General features: G+C 46.1%; 1 protein-coding gene across 3 annotated transcripts; it reads left to right on the forward strand.

Moving 5' to 3' along the window:
* The first annotated feature begins 74 nt into the window (after nucleotides 1-74).
* On the forward strand, nucleotides 75-23,675 carry add2 (adducin 2 (beta)). 3 transcript variants are annotated; one of them, XM_035379062.1, is made up of 15 exons: nucleotides 75-97; nucleotides 8,179-8,383; nucleotides 10,489-10,630; nucleotides 11,622-11,773; nucleotides 12,578-12,658; nucleotides 14,163-14,312; nucleotides 14,946-15,089; nucleotides 15,368-15,466; nucleotides 15,938-16,114; nucleotides 18,045-18,296; nucleotides 19,263-19,379; nucleotides 19,848-19,934; nucleotides 20,415-20,580; nucleotides 21,277-21,363; nucleotides 22,341-23,675. In XM_035379062.1, exons 2-15 carry the CDS (start codon nucleotides 8,216-8,218, stop codon nucleotides 22,640-22,642), a joined length of 2,124 nt encoding a protein of 707 aa, XP_035234953.1. In that variant the 5' UTR covers nucleotides 75-97; nucleotides 8,179-8,215; the 3' UTR covers nucleotides 22,643-23,675. The 3 variants fall into 3 exon arrangements, with proteins under 3 accessions (XP_035234953.1, XP_035234952.1, XP_035234954.1); XM_035379061.1 differs by lacking the exon at nucleotides 75-97 and adding an exon at nucleotides 108-524; XM_035379063.1 differs by lacking the exons at nucleotides 75-97; nucleotides 21,277-21,363 and adding an exon at nucleotides 109-524.
* Nucleotides 23,676-23,714: the final 39 nt, after the last annotated feature.

The following is a 23,714-nucleotide window of genomic DNA, read 5'->3' on the forward strand; positions in this document are numbered from 1 at the left end:
CTTCTTTGTGTAATATCAGAGGCTAACACCAGATGGTAGCAGCACCACATAGCTCGGCCACATCTGCCAGGTTCTGCGATGAAAAGAACGGACTGATGTAAGACATCTGTAAAACAATACTATAGTGCTACACTAGATTGTACTGTAGCCTATTGGAAGCAGGTGACACCCTAATCTATAGTAGTTGCGTACAATCGGAGTTCATAAATTGTAATAATTTATTCGTATGGTACGAGAGGCAAATTTTGGGGATCTGCATGCAGCCTGTTAATTGTGTGAAAATCCACTGAGGTCACGATGTTGGCAGGCGTGGCGATGGGCTGGTTCAGACTGCGATGAAAAATAGCGGGTAGAGAGACTGCGGGCGGTCACTAGACATTTAGAAGGCGAAAGGGAAATATACATTTCAAAAAAGAGGAGGTAATTCACGAGAAATACAATATCTACGCAAGCTTAGTGTCACTGTTTATTTTTCGGCTAAGCGTTAGCCGCCACTAAGGACGAAGCGCGGAGAATGCTGTAAGGTAAGCTCTCGTGCAGTCGTCGGATGACAGCGCTTGGTCATACCTGAGGTGGTTCGTGCACTTTGCACGCGTCGGCTTTGTTTACGTTTACATAATATACGCCTGTGTATTTCAATATTGCATTGCGTTATCCTACATAAATTGATTTTACACAGGTTCTATTCTATCTTTGCATAAAGTCACGGGCATGTGTTCACTTAGGGGGGAAAACGTAAAATGGACGGCTGAAAATGCTGTGGTGTTTTTCTCGGATGCTGTCGCGGACATCCGCGGCTACAGATCTGTTCCCGTTGTTGGTAATGGTAGCGATGCGCGAGAGGTAGGGAGTGAGCTGCTCGGGCGACAAGGGACACATGCCTCCACGCGCTGAATGTAAGGCGCGGTGAGGGCTGCTATGTGGTGAATAATTCGTTTAAAATATCCGTCATTCTTTCATTGATATAAATAAAATATGTGAAGACAAGTGAAGGTTGTGTGTCCACTTGCGTTGTATTCTCTACAATTTAACTGTCACAGAATTAAATAGCTAATGGGTGTTTTGTGGCTACATTGTTTGCTTTATTGATGAGGCTGCAGGCCTGTCTATATGGATATTTAGCATGTGTCCGTTAAATAGGCCCGTTTTGTTATTTGTGTGTATTCTTTTAGTTTTACAACCATTCTGGATATTTCAACGTTTAGAACGTTTTAGAGCCGCCTGAATATTTACACAGCACATCAGTTTGCGTGGTATTGGAAGCGTTTATGCTTCTCGCGCTCCGCTGGCTAGAGAATCGAAGGCAGAGGATTCATTGTTTGGATCAAATTTTGACCGCAGAATTAATGTAGCCTATCAATAAATAAAGCATTAGAGTGGTTTAAATGCCTATTATACCTTGCGGATAAATATTTATGCATTAGGAAATTGAAATTTGCTTCAACTAGCTAAGTTGGCTGTACGTGTGCGATATAGCCTACAACAATAACCCACGAGTAACAACAGACCCCGCCTTTCATCCAGCGGCGTGTTGCGGATGGCCATAATTCAAAACCCCGGGCATTCTCGAGACCCGAGGCTCGGCCGCCCAGTGGGTGCTGATGCTGCAGCGGCGCTCGCGTGGTTGCTAGGCAGCCATTGGGAGGCCAAGGGGTGGGAGCGCGAGGGAGGCTTGCCTTCGTGGGGAAAGAGAAACAGTACAAACCAAACGAGACCACCGTATATGACTACTTACACTCATAATATCAATTAGGGTACTTTAGCACCCGACTACTTCGATCTCAGTTTCGCCTTTCTACAGATGATCTTAATCGAGCTTTTTGTGTTGTCGGATTCGACTTCATGACAAATTGTTACAACTGCTATTACCACTACTGCCACCAAACACTAGTACTAGTCCAAGTGACCACAGTAGCATACTGTTATTGCTATTTCTTTTATTATATCATCGTGTTCTAAAAGACTTCGGGTATTAAAGATTTCGTTCTGCCCCTCCTGTTCAGATGTTTTGACACATTGTAATTTATGGTAATATGGAAAATTTACTGTCTCCTGACACATAAGCCATATTTGGATATAGAGAAGGTGCGTGTACTGGTCAATTTGCTTAGCCTTGCCTGTGATACTGTTAGAAACTCATTGTACAGTCCAGACCAACATGAACTTAACCATAATCTCATTCACGGCAGTGCTTGATAAGGGGAAAACTATCTCCTATGCTATCTTGATTGACTGTCCCTGACAACCTGAGGTGTTGATAACTGACAGTACCATGATTGTGTGCATCTGTGTGAATCATTTCTGTTTCATTTAGGTTAGCAGATTTTCTAGTCTTTCTATGAACAAGCATTTAATACATCTTTGGCTCGCATTTGGGCATTTTTGTGAGGCTCTTTATCCTTCATTCCATTCTATAATCTGTTGAAGGGAGGGGTTTTTTCACCACCCTGAGAAAATCACATATGCTGCCTTCCTCTGTAGATAATAGCAAGGAATCACATTAAGGCATGTTCTTATGTCTGTATGCACAGTCCATTGAAGCATATATCAGATACTTTTTTTGTAAGTTCATGTCAGGTTATTAGTTTCTTGTTTGCTAGGCCAGCAGTGCCCTATCTTCTTTGTTGTATTGTATGGTATAACTGGTGTAATTTGCTTTGCTTCATTCTAATCTTTGAATTCCTTTTTTAAGTCTCACATCATATCAAATTAGATTGACTGACTTAGAGGACATGCTTACTGTAGCACTATGCTACAGCCATGTTTCATTCCTAATTATGACTATCATGTTTGATTATGTTGTACGAGTCTATGACATTTAGCATTCACGTGTCTGTGGTAGCATGACATTAGATCATTACTGCGAGCAGTAGGAGGAAGAAGAATCACAAGATGGCAATCTGGTGTAAAAGGACTTGCAAATAAGAAAGCTACTTATAGTGGATTCTAAATGTTGGGTTGAGCAGGAAGGAACTTATCAGGAAACATGCAATGCCCTGAATGTTGATGGGACAATACCAGAGGGAGAGAGTCTGAACTGTTGCAATTTGTACTTTTTAAATGCAATGTTATTAGAAGACAATTTTAATAGTATTCAGCTTAGTTCTCTGCTAAAAAGAAATGTGCCAAAGCTCAGATAGGTCACAAGTTACTACATGGAATGTTAAATCAGTGGAGAGGGGGAACCAGGAAATGCAGAGTTGCGGGTTTGAAACATAATGAGCCAGTAGTCACCGGAAACCATTAGCCAAAAAGTTCTGGCAGAAAATCAATCATTAATGGGACTGAGGGATCGGCAGGGAGAGACAACGGAGACACTGATGTCTGGGACTGGAACCCTCTCCTGTTTAACTCACGTCGGTCAGCTGTGTGACTAGAAGACTGCCCGGCATTCAAACCCATTCGGGTATTCCGCTTAACGCACGCATTCCATGCATATCCACGTTACGTAACCGCACCGTGTCGTTACGGACGATCGCATCGATAGCAAAGGAGGATGGAAACGGGCGGGAGCGGGAGAAAGCTGCCGTCTGTGCAGAAGGAGCCTGATTAATGCTGCCGGGAACAGAACGGAGGGCTGAATGTGAGCCATCTCCAGGAGCTCACAGCTAGGCTACTAAATCACCATGGCAGTGCAGCCCTTGCTCGCTCTCTAAGGATTATTCAGCGGCGTAAATGTTCAGTCTTTTATACATAATGTTTTACGCGCAAATACGGTTAATAAAAGTATTAATCAGCTTTTTAAAATCACGGCTGTTTGAGTCTAGCTCATCCCCATTGCGATGATTAGTAATACATTTAATTGTCATTTTTATTTATTTGATAGGCTGCCAGGTTTGTGACAAGCTTGTGTTCGGCCTTATCCCAGTAAGTGACTTACACAGGTTCCCTCACACATATATTCATGTGAATAATAATCAATATGAATGAATGCAATAGGATACTGGTCAGCCTTCCCCTGGGACTCTGGAACAGTATTACGGGATTACAGTCCATTACGCCGCCAGTACGGAGTCTCTGATGCTCCTCTCGTAGAAGGCACAAGCGAGCACCTTTCTTTAGATGGTCATAATAATCTAGCACCAAATTTGGTATTGTTTTGAGGTATTTGTAAGTGTGTGTGTGTGTGTGTGTGTGTGTATGTGTACATGGATGTATGCATATATAATATAGTAGTATTCCCTATTCACAAAATTTAATATTCTGTCATATAATTAATCAAATTTTCCCAAAATAGTGTGGTACCTGAGGTTTGCACGACACCTTCCATACCTCATACAGTTACGGTTGAGCAGATACTGTGGCAATCGATTGCTTTGACTTTCTCGACATCCCCGTCTGTTAGTCTCACCCACCCTTAATGAAGCTGACACAGAGAAGCGAATGTTTCGTGCATCGATCGTGTCCCGCACGCCCCGTACGGGTAGACCGCCGTACGGATGGGCCTGGGCTCGGCGGTAGGACAGCTACGGGCTGGCCGGAGAAATCGCACGTGACGTCGTTTCGCGGAGAAGCGCAGGAGCGAATTGCTGAGGGATTACCGGCAAGATCGCGCGTTCCCGGCATCCGTGCGTCCATCCGTCCGTCCCGCGATCGCTCGACACGCCCCTCGGAGGCTGCAGCCGACGCGGCGGATCGATAGGCGCAGTAAATGTGCTCGGATGCGTAACCGGGGCTTTTATGGTCTGGCGGGGCTGTCGGTTACCCCTCTCTGGGGCAAGTAGCAGCAGCATTTCAAGGTCTACATCAGGGGAACTGAGTCTCTTGTCCTGGAAGGCCGCGGCCTCTGCTGGTTTTCGCCGTGTTTTCAGCATTTAAGTGATAAATTGAACTAAGGCTGAAGCCCTCAGGCAAACACCTCTTGTTTCTGAGGTGCGACATTGGCAGCTGATTGATGAGAAACCATAAAATGGTGCAGAGGCTGTGGGTCTCCAGGACTGGAGTTTGACATACCTGGACTACGTGAAGCAGAATTATAATGTGAGGTCTCTGGAGCATGGGGGGGTTTTGTTGGGGAGGACAGTACGCCCCAGCTTGAGTTTGGGACGCAGGTGATGAGGCTAGACTAACGTAAGGGGGGGTGGGGGGGGGGGGGGGGCAGCTGGAGGGGTGTGAGGGGGAGTTAGGCTGGATACGCCCCAGTCATTACCACCCTCCCTGGAGAGAGGGTCTACAGTCTGTGGAGCAGCTGCAATCCCAAAAGCACTCCATCTTACCTTACCCACACAAAGCAGTAACAGACACGCTGTAAAATAGACCTATTCTTCTGGGGCACTGGTTGGGTCCTGCCTGTCTGATAAATGTCTGTGCGCGTGTGTGTGTGTGTGTGTACGCGTGTTTAGGCATGTATGAATGTGTGTGTGTGTGTGTGTGTAGGGCTATACACATTTGTTATTGTATGTGCATGTGTTTATATGTTATGTTTACATATATGTATGTGTGTGTGTGTGTGTGTGTGTAGGGCTATACACATTTGTTATTGTATGTGCATGTGTTTATGTGTTATGTTTACATATGTGTGTGTGTGTGTGTGTGTGTTTCTTTGATAGTGTGTGAGTGTGCGTGTGGGTGTGTGTGTACATGCATAAAGGACTGTATTTCAGAGTAAAGTATTTGTGTTCTAACCAAGGCACAGTCAGTTGCCAGCATGTGTTCAATGAAGAGATGAAGAAAATGAATGGGGTGGGCCTGCAGGAGACAGTAATTCATCTCCAGAACTGTATTATGCGCTCAGTATTTTTAGCGTCTTGTCCTGGCCCCTGCCCCTCATGACTAATCCTGCCCGTGTGCGTCTGTGGCAGTTAGACGGTGGTAGCGGAGGACAGAGGGTGTGGCTCGCAAGTCTTTATCTGCTGCCTGCAGATGAACACGGTCGAGTTTCAGGGGAGAGGAGCCGCACCACAAGCACAGAGTATAGAGTACACACTGGCACTGGTTCACCAGTTACTCTCTACCCTGACAGGGGTATTTTTGATCATTTTTAGGTACAGTGGATATCTAGTTCTGCCCTCCGGTGTTGGGTTCCATCCCTCTTCAGGTCAGCCAGCTCAGTCAGTTCAGGAAATTAATGGAAATTCAATTGTTTAATTAATTGGAAAAAGACATTCTGACAGCATTATGGGCATTTTTCAATTAGTGAATTGAAGTTAATTTTATTTCCTGCATTTGTTGAATTTGTTGTGTCAACCCCAACACTGTTGCCATCACTACTGAACTATTACAACTGCTTTTGTAACATCACCTTCGATAGTGTTACCAAGTAATTTGACAGTGTAGTATAACAGTTAGGGAAATGGGCTTGTGTCTAAAGGTTGCGGGTTTGTTTCCCAAGGTAGGATGTTGCCGTTGTAACTTTGCACAAGGAAATTAATCTGAATTACTTAAAACAAGGAGGTACTATGTAACAAATGCAAGTCTCTAGATAAAAGCATATGCAAAAACTCCTGTAATGTAATCAGTATGTGGAAGTTTTACCTGGTGTCTGTGTGTTTGGTTTTGGAGGACAAACACACAGCATGGCTGAACAGTATGCAGGGTGGGAGTTTGCACACTTGTGTGGCTGTGTGTGTTCGCGAGTGAGGGGTTTATAACGAGAATGACTTCTGCAAGATGAAGCCCCGGCAATAACCATCAAAGGAGCTCATACGTTCCTTTAATTGATATCAGTATTTTGAGGCGGCAGACTGTGAATATACACTGTAAGACTTTATTACTGGCGACAGCTCTTGATGACTGCATATGCTTGTGACTGCTGTGTGGCTTAGTAGGAGCGCAAACAGCGGGATTAAAAGGGCAGCTTCGCAATTAAGCGAAGTACGCAATAATGGAGTGGCCAACTGCAGGGAGTTTATAGCACGTGGGTCTTCATATGACAAACAGGCAAACCGTTATTTTTTTTTCAATTATAATAAACTGCAACTACCCAAGTGTGCAATTATAGGGGAATTTATAGTACATATTTCACCTTAGGACAACTACACACACACACACACACTCACACATACACAAGCACACAAGCACACACCTACACACACAAACAGACACACACACACACACACGCACACACAGACACACAAACAGACACACAGTTTTTTCTGGTTTAAACCTTTATATCATTGTGTTATGATATTAGTATTACTGCCACTGTGAACACTACTCCTGCTTTTATGTGATTTTCCACTTTATTTGAGGCAGAGGAAAGTGAGGGTTACAGATGGAGATGGTGCAGACAGTGGCATACATAGTTCCATAGCTAGGAATCAAACCCCTGGCTACACAGGGGGGTTGATACAGTACATGGGATGAGTCAGCACCATGTGTTCTCACCAACAAATTATGCAGGTTTTAAGCACTACTGTACATGCTGGATACTCTCACATAAAGAGCAAAGCCATACAAAGACACATCTCCCCAATGATACCAGCAATCAGTCAGCTTCGATTTAATGAAAGTATTGCAATATCAGTTTACGTAATAATTGCGAAACACACTGGAAGACATTTAGTAAATAGAATATTAAAAGTCAACGATGGGTCAATGAGAAGGAACGTTCTAATAAACTAGTAACAATCACTGGACAGTTCCCTCTAATTAGTACTGTTTAGGATCGGTCTTACGACAAAGTTACCCTGCTGATCTTCATTGGTGGAAAGAATTAACCGTTATCGAGACCCTGCTCTGGTCGGCACTGTCACAAATGGACTGTTACTCACCACCCTGTGGCTTTGGAAGGAAAATATGGAGATATGGAGATCAGGGAGGGCTGACTGTGGCTTCTGCCGTGAAAGTGCTGTAAGGCAAGCAGATATCTGTTGTCAAACAAACGAAAAAGATCTTATGAAACACCATCATTAAAAAAACAATACTGGAGAAACACATATTCAGCCAATGAAATTAGAGCATGGTATACTGAAACAGTATTAGCACAGCAACAGAGACTGACGTTGTTTGTATAAGCATTTTGACTGACACTGTCAAAATGCTTATACACTGTTGTGTAATAAGATTTATTCAGTATTGGGTGTCCTGCAACAAGCCCTTATTGGCCTTTTATGAACATCCCCACCCTTATAAGTGAATGAGTGGCTTGTCTTTTAAGCTACTTCCTGTGAGAATAAAAATACAGTCATTTGTATTGATCTATGCATCCTCTCTCTCTCCTCTCCTCCCCTCCTCCAGTTCCTCCTTCTCCTCTTCCTCAGTGTAAATAAAGAAGATGAGCACTTCTCCCACCCCTAAGGGGACCCCCATGCAGCGAAGCCCCAGCGACGGAAGCAGTGGGGCTCCCCAAAGCCTGCAGTCCCCCCAGCACCCCGACGACCAGTCCACGCCCATCACCATGGCAGCGCACAAAAAGCGTGTCTCCAGCATCCTGCAGAGCCCGGTGAGTGACAGGACGAGCAGGGGAGCGAGCGCCTGTGTGTGTGTGTGTGTGTGTGTGTGTGTGTGTGTGTGTGTGTGTGTGTGGGAGTGTGTGTGTGTGTGTGTATGTGTGTGTGCGTGTGTGGGTGTGCGTGCGTGTGTGTGTGTACGTGTGTGTGTGGGAGTGTGCATGTGTGTGTGTGCGTGTGTGTGGGAGTGTGCATGTGTGTGTGGGAGTATGTGTGTGTATGTGTGTGTGCGTGTGTGTATATGTGTGCGCCTGTGTGTGTGTGTGTGTGTGTGTGTGTGTGTGTGTGTGCGTGTGAGTATGTGTGTGCATGTGTGTGTGTGTGTGTGTGTGTGTGGGAGTGTGCATGTGTGTGTGTGCGTGTGTGTGCGTGTGAGTATGTGTGTGCATGTGTGTGTGTGTGTGTGTGTGTGGGAGTGTGCATGTGTGTGTGTGCGTGTGTGTGGGAGTGTGCATGTGTGTGGGAGTATGTGTGTGTATGTGTGTGTGCGTGTGTGTATATGTGTGCGCCTGTGTGTGTGTGTGTGTGTGTGTGTGTGTACGTGTGGGAGTGTAAATGTATGTGTGTGTGGGAGTATGTGTGTGTGTGTGTGTATTTGTGTGTGTGTGTGTGTGTGTGTGTATGTGTGTGTTTGTGTAAGGACGTGTGGTGTTTCAGAAACACATATTTGAAATATGTATTGGCATGGCATTCAATAAATTTAATATTACATAATACAGGTTGCCAACAGCAAAGCTAAATACACTGCCCATTCCTGTACATGTGTGTATGCGTACGTGAGAGGGAGTGAGAGAGAGACAGAGTAAGAGAGCGGGAGAGAGGGAGAGGGAGAGAGAGGGAGAGAGAGGGTGAGAGGTAGTGCCAGCTCGTGCCCACACTCGTCTGGTTAATTGTCTCCTTTCAGCGGAAGTGGCGGTAGGCATGTTTTTTCACCAGGGTCATCCCGTGCGCCCTCTGCCACGCCCCCTTTCTGGGTCCCGTCATCCCTCTGTTCCATCCTTTCCCCGTCCCTCCCTCTATCCTATCCTCCTACCCTTCCCCCCCTCATTACGCTCCCAGAGATGTGATTATCTCCAGTGCGCAGATTTAATCTGCTCTGAATCACCACTCGACAGCTGCGGAGCTGTAGCTACAGCCGGCACTACAGCGCGGAGAGAAGTGGAGAGTGGGAGGAGAGAGAGAGAGAGACAGAGAGAGAGAGAGAGAGAGAGTGGGGGGGGGGAGTGAGAGAGAGGCAACTTGTCATTGCCACAGAAGATATATAACTGTCAGTATCTGCAGTTAATCGTTATCAACATACATGTATGGTATATCATATGGCATACATCAGTATGTGTATGTTGTTGTGGTTTTATGTTGTGAATGTGATGTGTATAACGTGACGCTTTGGGTAGTGCATTTATATTAGTTAACAGGTTGTGCAGTTGATTTTTTTGTTTGTTATTGTAACATTTGCTGCGGAAACACAGTGCATGTAATGCCAATAAAGCGCTTGAAATTACAACAGAAAAAAATTTAATAAGAGAGGGTAAAAAGAGAGGGTGAGAGAGAGAGAGCGGAGAGAAAGAGATGTAAAGTGCAAAAGAAAGAGGGAGAGAGGATAGGATGGCTCTAATTCCATTAAAACCGCTGCATTTTTGGGACCCATTCTGTGGGAGTAGCATGCAGCAGGAGCAGGAGGAGGCGCTGATCTGGAAGCTGGGAGATTGGAGTTATAAATGATCAGAGGTGAAAAACCAAGGATCCCACTCATCCTCCGATTGTGAGTGTGTGGGAGGTGTGTGTGCCTGTGTGTGTGCACTGCCTCTCTCTCACCGTCTCTCTCTCTCTTATTCTCTCTGTCTTTTCCTCCCTTTCCTTCCCTCTCTCTGTCTCTCACCCTCTCTCTCTCCTTTTCCCTCTCCCCCTCTCTCTTACCTTTTCTCTCTCTCCCTCTCCCTCTCTCTCTACTTCTCTCCCTCTCCCCCTCCCTCTTCCTCTACCTCTACCTCTCTCTCCCTGTCTCTACCTCTACCTCTCTCTCTCTACCCCCCTCTCTCCCTCTCTCTCTCCCTCTCTCACTCTACCCCCCTCTCTCTCTCTCTCTCTCTGGGCTCAGTCCTTTCGGGAGGAGCTGGACGTGCTGATCCAGGACCAGATGAAGAAGGGCAGCAGCTCGTCCAGCCTGTGGGCCCTGCGGCAGATCGCCGACTTCATGGCCTCTCACGGCTCTCCTGCAGCGCTGCCCGTCTCCCCCTCCAGTGGGTACCAGTCAGCATACACACACACACACACACACACACACCATACACACACACACACACACATCATACACACACGCACACACACACACACACACACACACACACACACATCATACACACACACACACACACACCATACACACACACACACACACACCATACACACACACACACACACACACACACACATCATACACACACACACATCATACACACACACACACACACACACACACACACACACACCATACACACACACACACACACACACACACACCATACACACACACACACACATCATACACACACACACACACACACACCATACACACACACACACACACATCATACACACACACACACACACACACATCACACACATCATACACACACATATATACACACACAAACACATCATACACACACACACACACACACACACACGCACACATATCATACACACACACACTCTCACACACACACGGATACCATACACACACACAAGCTCACACATACCATACACACACATCAAACACACACATACACACACACACACACACACACACACACACATCATACACACACACACACATACCATACATACACATCAAACACACACACACACACACTCTCTCCTCTGCCTTTCACAGGCTCACTCTCATGAACCCACCCACACACAAACACACCTACACACGCAGCCCCTTGCGTTCGCACTGCCATCCCTCCCCCCCTTTGTGCTCTTAACTCAAACACCGGCACCTTGCCTCCAGCTGATAGCACACAATCAGCCAGGCTGACTCTGATGCCCCAACTCCTACAACTCCCACTCCTGCACAGAACGCGCTGGGCTTCGGTACCTACGGGTAGCGTTCATACATAGCGACCCACTGATCAAAGCAGCGGCACTCGACTCAAACCCGCAGAGCTGCGCACTGTGATGTCATAGACAGACTGTGAACCTCTCTCCGCCCCTCCCGCCTGTCTCCAGCCGTCACCATGGTGACCCCCATAAACGACCTGCACGGCTGGGAGCCGGGCTCCATGGTGAAGGGGGAGAGGCTGATGCGCTGCAAGCTGGCTAGCGCCTACCGGCTGCTGGACCTGTACGGCTGGGCTCAGATCAACCGCACCCTGCTCACCGTGAGTGCCCCCACCTGGCCCACGTAGAACTGGGCCTCCAGGTCTCATTCAAAACTGGGCCTTTTTCCACACAACAGTAAACGGCCCAGGTCTCATTTAAAACCGGGCCCGTTTCCATGCAACAGTAACTGGACTGGACCAGGTCTCATTCAAAACTGGTCCTGTTTCCACACAACAGTAACCGGACCGGGTCTCATTTAAAACTGGCTCTGTTTCCACACAACAGTAACTGGACCAGGTCTCATTCAAAACTGGACCTGTTTCCATTCAACAGTAATTGGACCAGGTCTCAATTAAAACCGGGCCCGTTTCCATGCAACAGTAACTGGGCTGGACCAGGTCTCATTCAATACTGGCCCTGTTTCCATGCAAAACTGTCCACACACCAGATTAGTAGCTCCCAAATAAACAAGAACCTATTTTAAAATACACGGCAACATGATTCATTTCGCCCCATGCTGGGTCTTGTCCTTCTGGGTTGTAGTAATCCTGATTTAGGCCCAGCGTGATTGATCATGCTGTGGTATATTTTAAAGTAAGCTCCTAGTTATTTTGGAGCTGTTTTTGTGAACTGTGGACAGTGCTACCTTTAACTACCTTGTTATTCTGTGCTGGATGTGCATCACTGGTTTGGATGTGAGTGAATTAATACTTTTTTGATGCTGTGAAATAAGATCTCTTATTCTCATTATGTCTCACTCTCTCTTTCTCTCTCTCTCTCTCTCTCTCTCTCCATCTCTTTATCTCTCTCTGTACGGATCTGTATGGCTCCATGTCTCTGTCCATCTGTCTCTTTGTCCTCAGTTGCGTGTGAGTAAGGAGCAGGAGCACTTCCTGGTTCTGCCGGACGGACTGGCCTACAGCGAGGCCACAGCCTCCAGTCTGGTGAGTTTAATATTTTTCAGTTTCCCAAAAACACAGCCTGAGCTGAAATATTTGCCAAACTCCATGTTAAAGCAGGCTAGCTACCAGCTGCATGCATTTAACATATCGGCTAATTTAATAACGTAATGTTTTTTAAAACACTTGGTCCATGATTTTTGCCTCTTTTTTCAGTTTTCCATGATTTTCAGCAACTTTGCCATGACTGCTCCATCAACCAATATTGCCCCTGACAGATATGCCCAATATGAATAAGACTGTAATTTTATGACATTTTGCACATCCTTTCTCATTCTCCCCACCCTCTCATGTCATTTTCCTTCCAAAAGTCATTAGAATTCACTTATTTTAAGGCTGTTCTCTTAAAAAATTCTCAGAAACACTTGTCAGCACACCCCCTGCCAATTTCAGTTTCTACGTATCTGGTTCAGGTGGTGGATGACTTGCCTCTCGCATAAATTAAGTGTGTAAGGCTGCGTCTCTTTTCCTATTGTCCAGTTTCTCTTGTTCTGTCTCACCCTTTATATACCCACCCTCAAGCCCTTGTTTCACCCTCTGTTCCGTTTCACCCTTTGTACCCCTCAAGCCCTTGTTCACTCGTGGACTCACCTGTCCCCAGAAATGAGCCATTTCAGTCTGTGAGTCTTTGATCCGTGAGTCCAGAGGGCTCCGTTTGGGATTGGGCCAAGCTCTCTGACATCACTCTCATTCACTCTGTGCTCCATGGAAAACCTGTCCGCTCGGTACGCTTGCTCTGCTGTCAGTCGATGAACTCGTCCTCTCTGGGCTCAACAGCGACCCCTGTGGTGGACGGAGTGCCTGCGGTCAGCACCCAGGGGCTGTTCCAAGGAGCTGCGACAGCTTAGCTGGCAGTTTGTAGAGGAGAAAACGAGAGGAAGCAGCCTGCTGACTCTGTGTTTCTCTGAGGATGACTGTGGTAGTACGCCCTCTCTCAAACAGACAGGCAAGGGAGGGGCACACATTATGAAATGAATGATAAGTATAATGATAATAGTGATGATGATAATAATAATAATAATAATACAAAAAAAAAACATATTCACACCCGAGCTGAGGTCAATTCTATTTTCAGTTCAGTTAATTCGAGTGACATTTAAAATTTTAATTCGTTGAAAAATCCTGCATAGAACATTTTGTAAATAAAGGTAGAAAATATCCATTTATCTCCACTGGCACTCGGTTGTCACCATGTTACTTCATGATTGGTTGAGCTCCTCTTGTGAGGTGACTTTATGATCATCTTATGCTGATTCTGCTATCGCTGGCTGACATCAGGAAGTAATTATTCCCGCAGAGTGTGATCGATGTGTGGAACAGCTGGTCAGGTTGTGCAGTAGAGGCAGGGACCCTCAGGGTGTTCAAGTCCAGGCTTGACACAGTGCTGGATGCTGATTGGTGGAGCTCCTCCACCAGTAAGATGACACGAGGACTGTCTTGCCACGTTTCCCCCCCCCCATGGCTGATGTGAGTGCTGTTGCCCCCCCAGGTGAAGGTGAATGTGCTGGGGGAGGTGGTGGAGAGGGGCAGCACCACCCTGGGCGTGGACGTGGCCTCCTTCAGTCTGCACTCCGCCATCTACTCCGCCCGGCCGGACGTCCGCTGCCTGCTGCACATGCACACGCCGGCCACCGCCGCGGTACGCTGCTGAACGGACACTGACAGCGTCAGCACTGACACATTCTGCACTGATGGAACACTGACACATTCAACACTGATGGAACACTGACAGTGTCAGCACTGACACATTCTATTCTGATGGAACACTGACACATTCAACACTTATGGAACACTGAAACATTCCGTACTGATGGAACACTGACACATTCCGAACTGATGGAACACTGACACATTTTGCACAGGTGGAACACTGACACATTCCGCACTGATGGAACAATGACACAGTCAGCACTGATGGAACAGTGGCCAAGCACTGGCACAATCAATACCGACAGAACACTGACACAGTCAGCTCTGACAGATGCAAAAACAGAGCACTGCCACTGCCACACTGCCAACTGACAGAACTGATAAACCAGTAGAGCAGCTAGTGCAGGCTGTCAGTAAATATGCAGCCAAGAAAGCAGTAAACCATGATCAGTAAGCAAGTGACAGCATCACAAATGTACACACAAGAGAAATGGCCACACATCCACCTTCCAGTCATTACTAACGCACGGTTGTCACTGATGAAAAAGCAGTGCATCTCGTAAGGAGACGTTTTTACTGTGCGAGAGGGAGTTTCCATGCTAAAGGCTGACAATCCACACAGGTGTCTGCCATGAAGTGTGGCATACTGCCGCTATCCCACGAGGCCCTGCTGGTGGGCGACGTGGCCTACTACGACTACAACGGGCTGATGGAGGAGGAGGAAGACCGGGTGGAGCTTCAGAAGAGTCTAGGGCCCACCTGCAAGGTGAGGGAGGGTAAGGAGGGTGGAAGAGAGGGATGGAGCAGGGAGGGGGGAGAGGGAGATTGATTGGTAGTCTGTAATCTATGATATATAATCAGTGATTTGTGATGTACAATCAGTGATGTGTGATACGTAATCTGTGATGTGTAAGAAGTGATGTGTAATTAGCGATTCGCAATCAGTGATCTATGATGTGTGATCAGTGATGTGTGTGATGTGTAATTAGTGATGCAGGATGTGTAATCTGTGGGGTTTGTAAAATATGGGATTTGTGCGCACAGGTGCTGGTGCTGAGGAATCATGGGATTGTGGCTCTGGGGGAGTCTGTGGAAGAGGCCTTCTACACTGTCTATCACATCCAGGCTGCCTGTCAGATACAGGTGAGCTGAGAACAGATCCTGCTAGTAATGAACAATGTGTGTGTGTGTGTGTGTGTGTATGCATGTAGATTTGTGTGTGTGTTTGTGTGTGTGAGTATATGTGCATGTAGGTGTGTGTATGTGAGAGTGTGTGTGTGTGTGTGTGTGTGTGTGAGTGAATGTAACTGTATGTTTGCATGTATGTGTGTGTGTGTGTGTTCCTATGCCTGCGTGGGCTTTTGTGTGGGTGATTTTGGAAAATTATTTGACCGGAGAGGTTGCTAGGTATTAATCAGTATTGGGTCAATTGCATTTCAGTTCCGGAAGTGAATTGAAAATCAGGGCATTAATTTAGAAAGGGAAAACCTTCAGTTCATGAATTGATTTCCTATTCTGGAATTAGAGTCAATGGACCCTGCAATATTAATATTGGGTGTTTCATGGAAAACTGATCATGAGGTCTGAGGCTGCAATTCCTTCTGGTGCCAACAGGTGTCAGCGCTGTGCTGTGCCGGTGGGGAGCAGAACCTGATCATGCTGGATCGCAGCACTCAGAGACCCAACCCGACCGGAACCGTAGGCTGGGCCGGGTCCACCTTCGGCCCGCTGCACAAGAGCCGTCTCGGGGAGCACGAGTTCGAGGCGCTCATGAGGACCATGGACAACCTGGTGAGACCATACAGCTGTCGGACAGAGCACTAAAGCGGGCTTACTTTTGCGCTTAGCAGTTCAGAAAACTTTCCGAAAACAATTCTTATTCAGTGTAACTTGCGCAGCTTAAATGTTTCTACAGGGCATCTGAAATTTGCGTAGATATGTCAACTGTCCTTCTCCGCACACACAACTTGTCTGGGCCAAGCAAGAACATACACTAAACCTAAAATACTAATTTGAAAAAACCGACATCAGGTTAAGCTTTCACCAATATCACGGCAGCTTGGCGTGCCTGTGACCGAGTCTTATACTCTGCAGCCGTTTGACACTTGAAACTTAAAATCTAATTTGCTACTCAGCATATGTATGGTTATTTTTTACTTTCACTAAGCCTTCTGAAAAACAGCATTAATTGCTTATACTCCATTTAAACTTCTGTGTTTGCAGACAACATGACACGCAAGAGACAATTAAGCTGTTCTTTCAGTGGGTGAATTTTAATATCGCCTAATTTGAATATTACTGTGTGCACACAAGGGAGACATTTCTGCATGCAGCGGTCTTATGGGTAACTTCACTTCCTGTATGGGCTAAACTAGCTAAGAGAAGGAATCTGTGGAGATGGGGACGTTTGGCAGGAGAATACAGCATCCAATGAGGCGAGCCAGGAAGACATTTGTACTCCTTTGACACTGAACAGGTTGTCAGATACTTCCTTGGCAACAATGCAGCTGTTAAGTAAATACCAGGGTAAAAATGGAAAAAGTTTTAAAATGGAAAGTTTTAAAAGTCAGATGAAATGTCAGTCCCATATTTTGAAGCGTGCAAAGCATGAACAATAATAATAATAATAATAATAATAATGTTGTATTTGTCTATCTCATTTCCAGCAGTAGAGCACAAAGTGCGTCACGACCCAAAAATAATGCAAGAAATTAAAATAATGACAAGAGGAATTTAAGAAAGACTGGGGATATTAACATAAGGACAATATATAAGATGAACAGAGCACGAAGAAGCAATAGAAATGAAATAACAGATTGTAATAAGAAATAGATAGGCAAAAGCAATAAAAGCAAGTCTATAAAGTGTATAAAATAATATATAGTATAAGACACCCAGTCTCTTCTATAAAGAGTCTGGGGCTCTTATAATTAAATACGGTATATCTTTCTGAGGCGTGGCTGTGTGTAGCGCACAGCAGCACTGTGACGATGTTATTGCTGCTCTGTCTGGTGTGGGGCCTGTCGGGACGCCGACAGACGTTTCTGCGTGGGGACGTGTTAATTTTCAGCCAGCAGAGACCTCTCACGCCTCAGTGCAGAAGCTGGAGGTGATGCTTTGATGTCTTGGCCAAACTCCCGGTCGGGCAGCCTAATCATCCTCTGCAGAAACAGGCTAAGCAGAGCTGTGCCCTTCTGCCACCGCTGGTTTCTGTGTGTGTGTGTGTGTGTGGTAGTGACCAGAGCAGGAAAGCTAACCATGGGTGCAGATATAAACACAGTATGTTAACCAGAGCAGGGCCCAATATGAAATATTTGAAATACTTGAAGTTTTTAGATACAGGCGAAAATCTGAAACGCTTCTGGTAGATCAGCAGAATTCTCTAACTAAAAAAAAAACGCTGACTCGTACGAAAGAAGAATTACACTGGCGATAAGTGACTGACAGTTACCTGTAAGAATCTGTACTGGTGAATAAAGGGTTAAAGTACTTTGGGGAGCACTGCCTGCCCCAGGTGTACTGGCCGGTTGGGCACTGATGCTGATTGCTGGCTGATTGGGCAGTGATCTGTGGGATTTGTACCTGAGTGTAAAGTGTTAACGTGTGTGGGGTCACTGTTGGCCCAGTGGTCTGTGGGATTTGTATTGGCATGTGAAGTGTTAAAATGTGTATGGTCTACTCCCTCCCCTCCCTCACCCCCCCCCCCCCCACCACCAATCAGGGGTACCGCACGGGCTACGCCTACCGCTTCCCGGTGCTGCTGGAACGAGCGCGGACCCGGAGGGAGGTGGAGGTCCCCGCCACCGTCACCGCCTTCAACTTCAACGAGGAAGGGGGCGGGGTCAGGCCCCTCCCGCGGAACCCCCCGCACGCCCAGAAGCAGCAGCAGGAGAAGACGCGCTGGCTCAACACCCCCAACACCTACCTGAGAGTCAGCCAGGACCAGGCCAGCCCCGGACACCAGCGCACCACGGTGGGGGGGGGCGGGGGGGTGGGCTAGCCAGTCTCCATTCTGATTGGCTGACGCAGCTAAAAGAATTAGCCATGACATCAGCGTACTCTATCTCTCCTTTCATGTTCACCTTAATTTGATCAGGCCTGGCTCACTGAGCACTGCAGGCGGACTAATGTGGGTTTACAATCTTGTCCCTATAGGGTGCAATTACTGATAGAGACACCACAATGGGCACGTTCACATTTTGAAGCAAATATTTCATTATTTAATAGAGGAAAATTGAGGGCTAGATTCTTCCCACTGATTCCAAGTTATTTTGTAATATGGTAATTTTTTTAGTCATTATTAATCATTTTGCTGCATTGTTTTTTTTTTGTTTTTTTTTTTGCAATTTCCTTAGGGTTGAGTCACCAGGCTGATTTACATCAAACCCGGTTACTGTCATTTTTATTTAAATGAAAACTGTTGGGACAGAGCCTGGCACTGGGTTAAACAGGTGCATGGAAACATCTTACTGAAGCTTTTGATTGGACGGCTTGGCTAGATAAATGACATCACTGAGGCTGTGTGTGGTGAAGTATCCGGGGCATATCGGGGAATGACAGAAGGAAAAGGCAGTATAGGCTGAAGAATAGCATGCACTGCCTCAAATGCTGGGTGTAGACATTACATTAAGTCATCTCAGAGGGGAGGGGCCTTCTCTCTATCTGGCCCTCCCAGCCCCTCCCTCTTTTTCCTCTCAGTCCCTCTGCAATGCAGGGGAAACACCAGTTCATGCTTGTTACTGCAATGCCACGTCTGCCCTCTGGTGGCTGAATTGTGCTATGACATTTTTTCTATGCCCAATGCAAGGCATGCTAAGAGCACTGTCATACTTAAAATGAAACTACAGAAAATCAAGGGCTGTTCATTTAACACAATGCAAAACACTTTGTGGTTTAAAAGCTGCTGAGCACCTCCTCTTCCTCCCTGTCTGTCTTTCAGTGGCTGAAGACTGAGGAGGTCACACAGGGGAGTGGCACGGCCATTAAGATCGAGAACTCCAACCAGTTCGTCCCACTCTTTACCAACCCCCAAGAGGTGCTGGAGACACGAAATAAGGTACAGAATATCGTACAGGCGAAGCCTTTACCTTTACATTTCATTCAGGCCTTCAAGGGGCACTGTTATCCAGAGGTACTCACAGATTCCAGCTGAACATACAGACAATTTATGCAGCTCAAGGTACTCAAGGGTACAACGGCAGTGCCCCAGCAGGGAATTGAACCTGCAAACCTGAGTTACAAGCCCAGTTCCCTTACCGTTGTTATTGTGCCCTTTTTCTGTGACTTCCCGTAGCATTGATGCGTTCCATAATATTCATGAGGACAGTACAGTACAGAACTCTGAACTTCTGTCATTTCGGGGGCTTCAGGCTAATAGAGACACGTGTTGCAGGTGCTCAATGAACTTCAAAACAGCTATTGACTTCAAAACTTCAAAACGGCCTTTTATACAGTCTATGTATTGAACGTATCTCTCCCTCTCTTCCTCTCTCTCTCTCCCCCTCTCCCCCTCTCTCTCTTTCAGATCCGTGAACAGAACCGTCAGGACATGAAGACCGCAGGGCCCCAGTCTCAGCTGCTGGCCAGTGTGATCTCTGATAAGACTCCACCGGTACGACCCAAGGAAAGACGGCTACAAAACCATGCACACAACCCGCCTGGACATACATTCAACTACACATTACTGCTACACAACCTGCTTACACACCTGCACAGCACTGCTACACATGTGTTCAACACAGTAACACAGGGCGAGGAAACCTGCTATGCAGCCAACATACAACAGCCCACAGAAAATGCTGCTTCACTCTCTCAGTTTGGACACTCAGGACAGTGCTCTCAAATTATAATGTCATACTGCAATGGCCCACATAATTATAGTAATCACATCTGTGTGTGTGTGCATATTCAGCCTTTGGAAATGCATGCATAACATGTTTCATGGATACAAGGGCAATGTTGGAAGTTACCCTGATCTAAAAAAATTTATCTTATTAATTTTATATCAAAATACGAATTTGTTTTTTATAATGACTTTTATAATAACTGATAAATAATTATATGATATTTCTGTGTTTGGCTGTTATCCCAGTCGCCTGAGAATGAACTGGCACCTGGACAAAATGGCCCGGAGGGTGGCCCCCAAAAAATTCCTCCCTCTCCAGAGCCCCCCAACCCCTTCAACCAGCTGACAGACAAGGAGCTGGAGGAGTACCGGCAGGAGGTGCAGAGGAAACAGAAACTGGGCCTGGATGATGGTACACCTGAAACTGCACGTCAGCACACGCTGCTGAACACACCTCCTCATCTCTCACTGATTCATAACTCACTCAGATTGAGTCATCTCTCACTGATAACTCACTCAAATTTATTATCTCACTGATTCATAACCCGCTCACACTTATTCATCTCTCACTGATTCATAACTCACTCAAATGTATTATCTAACTGATTCATGGCCCACTCACACTGATTCATTGCTCACTGATCCATAACTCACTCAGGCTGATTCATCTGTCACTGATTCATAAATCAAGCAGACTGATTAATCTCTCACTGGTTTATAACTCACACTGATTCATCTCTCACTGATTAATTATCACTCACCACTACTATCTAACCTCTCTGTAACTTACTCTCTCAGAGGGATTCATGTCCCACAGATTCAAGTCATATTACTCGCTTTATCCTGATTAATCTCGCACTAAGTCATTGCTTGCCCATAGTGATTCACCTCTCACAAACTCAACATCAATCACCCCTCATACTGAATTCCCTCTTGCCAACTCATAACTCACTAACACTAACTACTCCTCACATGCTGCTTATCACAGCCCTGCATCCCCCCCCACCCCCCTCAGTCTCCACCTGCCCTCCAAAAGCCTCCTTCACCTACACAAACCCATCCCAGAATCCCACACTCTCCCTCAGTTTCGCCTCTGTCTTTGTGTCAGGTGGGGAGGAGCTGGTCAATGAGAAGGGGACTCCCCCTGCCACCTCCCCCACTAAGAGCCCCTCCCCCACTAACCCCCCTCCCACAGGTGAGACACCAGGCTAGCAACCCGCGTGCACGTGCATGTGCCCCACAGATGCGCCAAAAAACCGGCATGACCCTCCCGCCTCCGTGTGTCTCCTCCATTCCTGTTCTGGCTACTCAACGGCAGCCCCTGTTACTCTCAGTTCACCGTTCGCAATCTAGTCATTCAGCGGGCCCCGTTAGCCGAAGCGACTTGCCAAAGTGCATTTCAGTTTTCACACTTCCCTCACAGGAGTGCAGCATAAATGCATAAATGCCCCCCCCCCCTCACCCGGCGAGCTACAATATTTCTGTTTCTTTGGGGTGACTTGTGCACTCTCAATTCTTGTGTCAGTTCAACCAATCAATCAATCAATCAATCGCGTATAGCTACGTACAGCAGTGGACAGTTCACTGATGTTATGCAACACTCTGATTATTATCTATATGAGACTCAATATAATCACAAATACATACATATCAGCCCTTAAAGATTAATGTCAGAAAATATATTTTACTATGAGTGCAGTCCTTCCTGACTCTCGGATCCAGACCAGCAGAATGTCCGTGTAACATGGGGTGTCTGTTTCGTGATTGTCTGTTTGTTTGTTTGTTTGTTGTTGTTAAGTGTTGCATCTCAGCACTGTGTTGTGGTCTCCATCTGTCTCCACAACTGTGTATCTCTCTCCCTCTGTCTGTCTTTCTTTCTTTCTGTCTGTCTGTCTGTCTGTCTTTGTCTGTGTCTCTCTGAGCTGTCTGTTAGGAATGTCCTCTGATACTGAGATCTTGTCTCACTAGTAAGTACTGAGAACCTGTCAGATGTCATGATACACTCATTAATGAAAGCAGCATGTTGTGTATTACGATGCAACACCTGTTACTGATATTGTACAGTTTAAGTTTTTGTGAGTTTGTTTTACTGTCCTGTGTGTGTCTGTTTTTGTTTCTTTTCCCCCCGTTGCCATCGCCTGTCTTGCCATTTCTGTCCCCCTTCATTGCCAGATGAGACCAACGCCACCGAGACCACGGATATCACCAAGACCGTGGTGCAAAATGGGAAGGAGGAGGACCTGAAGCAGCAGGAGGAGGAGCTAGAGAAAGGGATGAAGGCTCTCTCCACTGCTGACACGACGCCTGCCCCGCCCACCGCCCCGCCCCCAGACGCCCCGCCCGCCAAGCCCGGCCTCACACCCGAAGGCTCTCCCGCCAAGTCCCCCTCCAAAAAGAAGAAGAAGTTCAAGGCCCCCTCTTTCCTGAAGAAGAGCAAGAAGCAAAAGGAGAAAGTGGAGAAAGTGGAGGCCTAACGGAGATGCACGGTCACAGCAACGTATTTACCCAGTCACACACACGCACACACACGCACACACACACGCACACACGCACACACACACACGCACACGCACACACACACACACACGCACACACACACAGCATATTTACCCCCCTACACAGCCAGAACACTGACCGTTATCTTAACCTCACCTCTGTATCGCTACATATATAAACACACCTCATGCTCCGAACTCTCCACTTACCAATTTTTTTAATTTGTTCAATTATTAACTGGTACTTGTTTTTGTGACAAAAAGATTCAAACGCTGTTTCGATACACACCTGTATGTTTTTCTGGTGACAGTGGTCCACGGCCAAACATCATCATGCGCATATTCATTAAGCAAATTCCCACGTATGTGTATAGTAACCACATAATTATCGCAAACTGTCATGATAAGAAAGCCTCGTCGTGCGAGCTTCATCTTTTCCACCGATATTATTTTTGATTGTCACCGTGTGAAGTGTGCACAGATGTAAATAGCACACTTTGTTAAGTGCTTTCTCTGTTGATGCAGATCAACATGTCTTATTTTTCACTTCTGTTCTTCTACATCGAATCATTTGATGCTGAACATCAGGGAATATTTGATTTCATTAAACAATAAGGAAAAAGTCTATTTAAAAAAAGCGATGGTGAAGGAAGCCCAAACTAACAGCTAGCAATGCCACTTATGTCTATTATGTGATTAAGAAAAACAGAATGAAAAATGAAAAACGTCTTTGTAGCTTGTGGATGCAGATGAACCCAACAATGAAAGGCACTATACATTCCTGTCATGTCTTCTTTCAAAATGAGATCTGTGTGTACACAACAAGACCTCCTTACTGTTGTAATTATTATTATTATTATTATTATTATTATAGATTCCATTATTTAAATGTTACTCTGTGTGTATATTTGCTGGTTTTTATTTGAATGTAATTTCATATTAGAATGCAAAGGTGAAAAAGGTGATGTTAGGTTAGCAGTGCACCAGTCATTAAAGAGCAATTCAATATGAATCTCTGTTTTTGCTTTATTTCATGCGGTTTTCCATTTGG

This window comes from Anguilla anguilla, chromosome 10, assembly GCF_013347855.1.
Source record: "Anguilla anguilla isolate fAngAng1 chromosome 10, fAngAng1.pri, whole genome shotgun sequence".
Taxonomy (NCBI): Eukaryota; Metazoa; Chordata; class Actinopteri; order Anguilliformes; family Anguillidae; genus Anguilla; species Anguilla anguilla.

Coding starts and splice junctions, on each gene's coding strand:
- add2 (XM_035379062.1), top strand. CDS start 8,216: ATGAGCACTTCTCCCACCCCTAAGGGGACCCCCATGCAGCGAAGCCCC. Junction 12,659..14,162: donor AGGCCACAGCCTCCAGTCTG/GTGAGTTTAATA, acceptor TTGCCCCCCCAG/GTGAAGGTGAATGTGCTGGG. Junction 20,581..21,276: donor GAAACTGGGCCTGGATGATG/GTACACCTGAAA, acceptor TCTTTGTGTCAG/GTGGGGAGGAGCTGGTCAAT.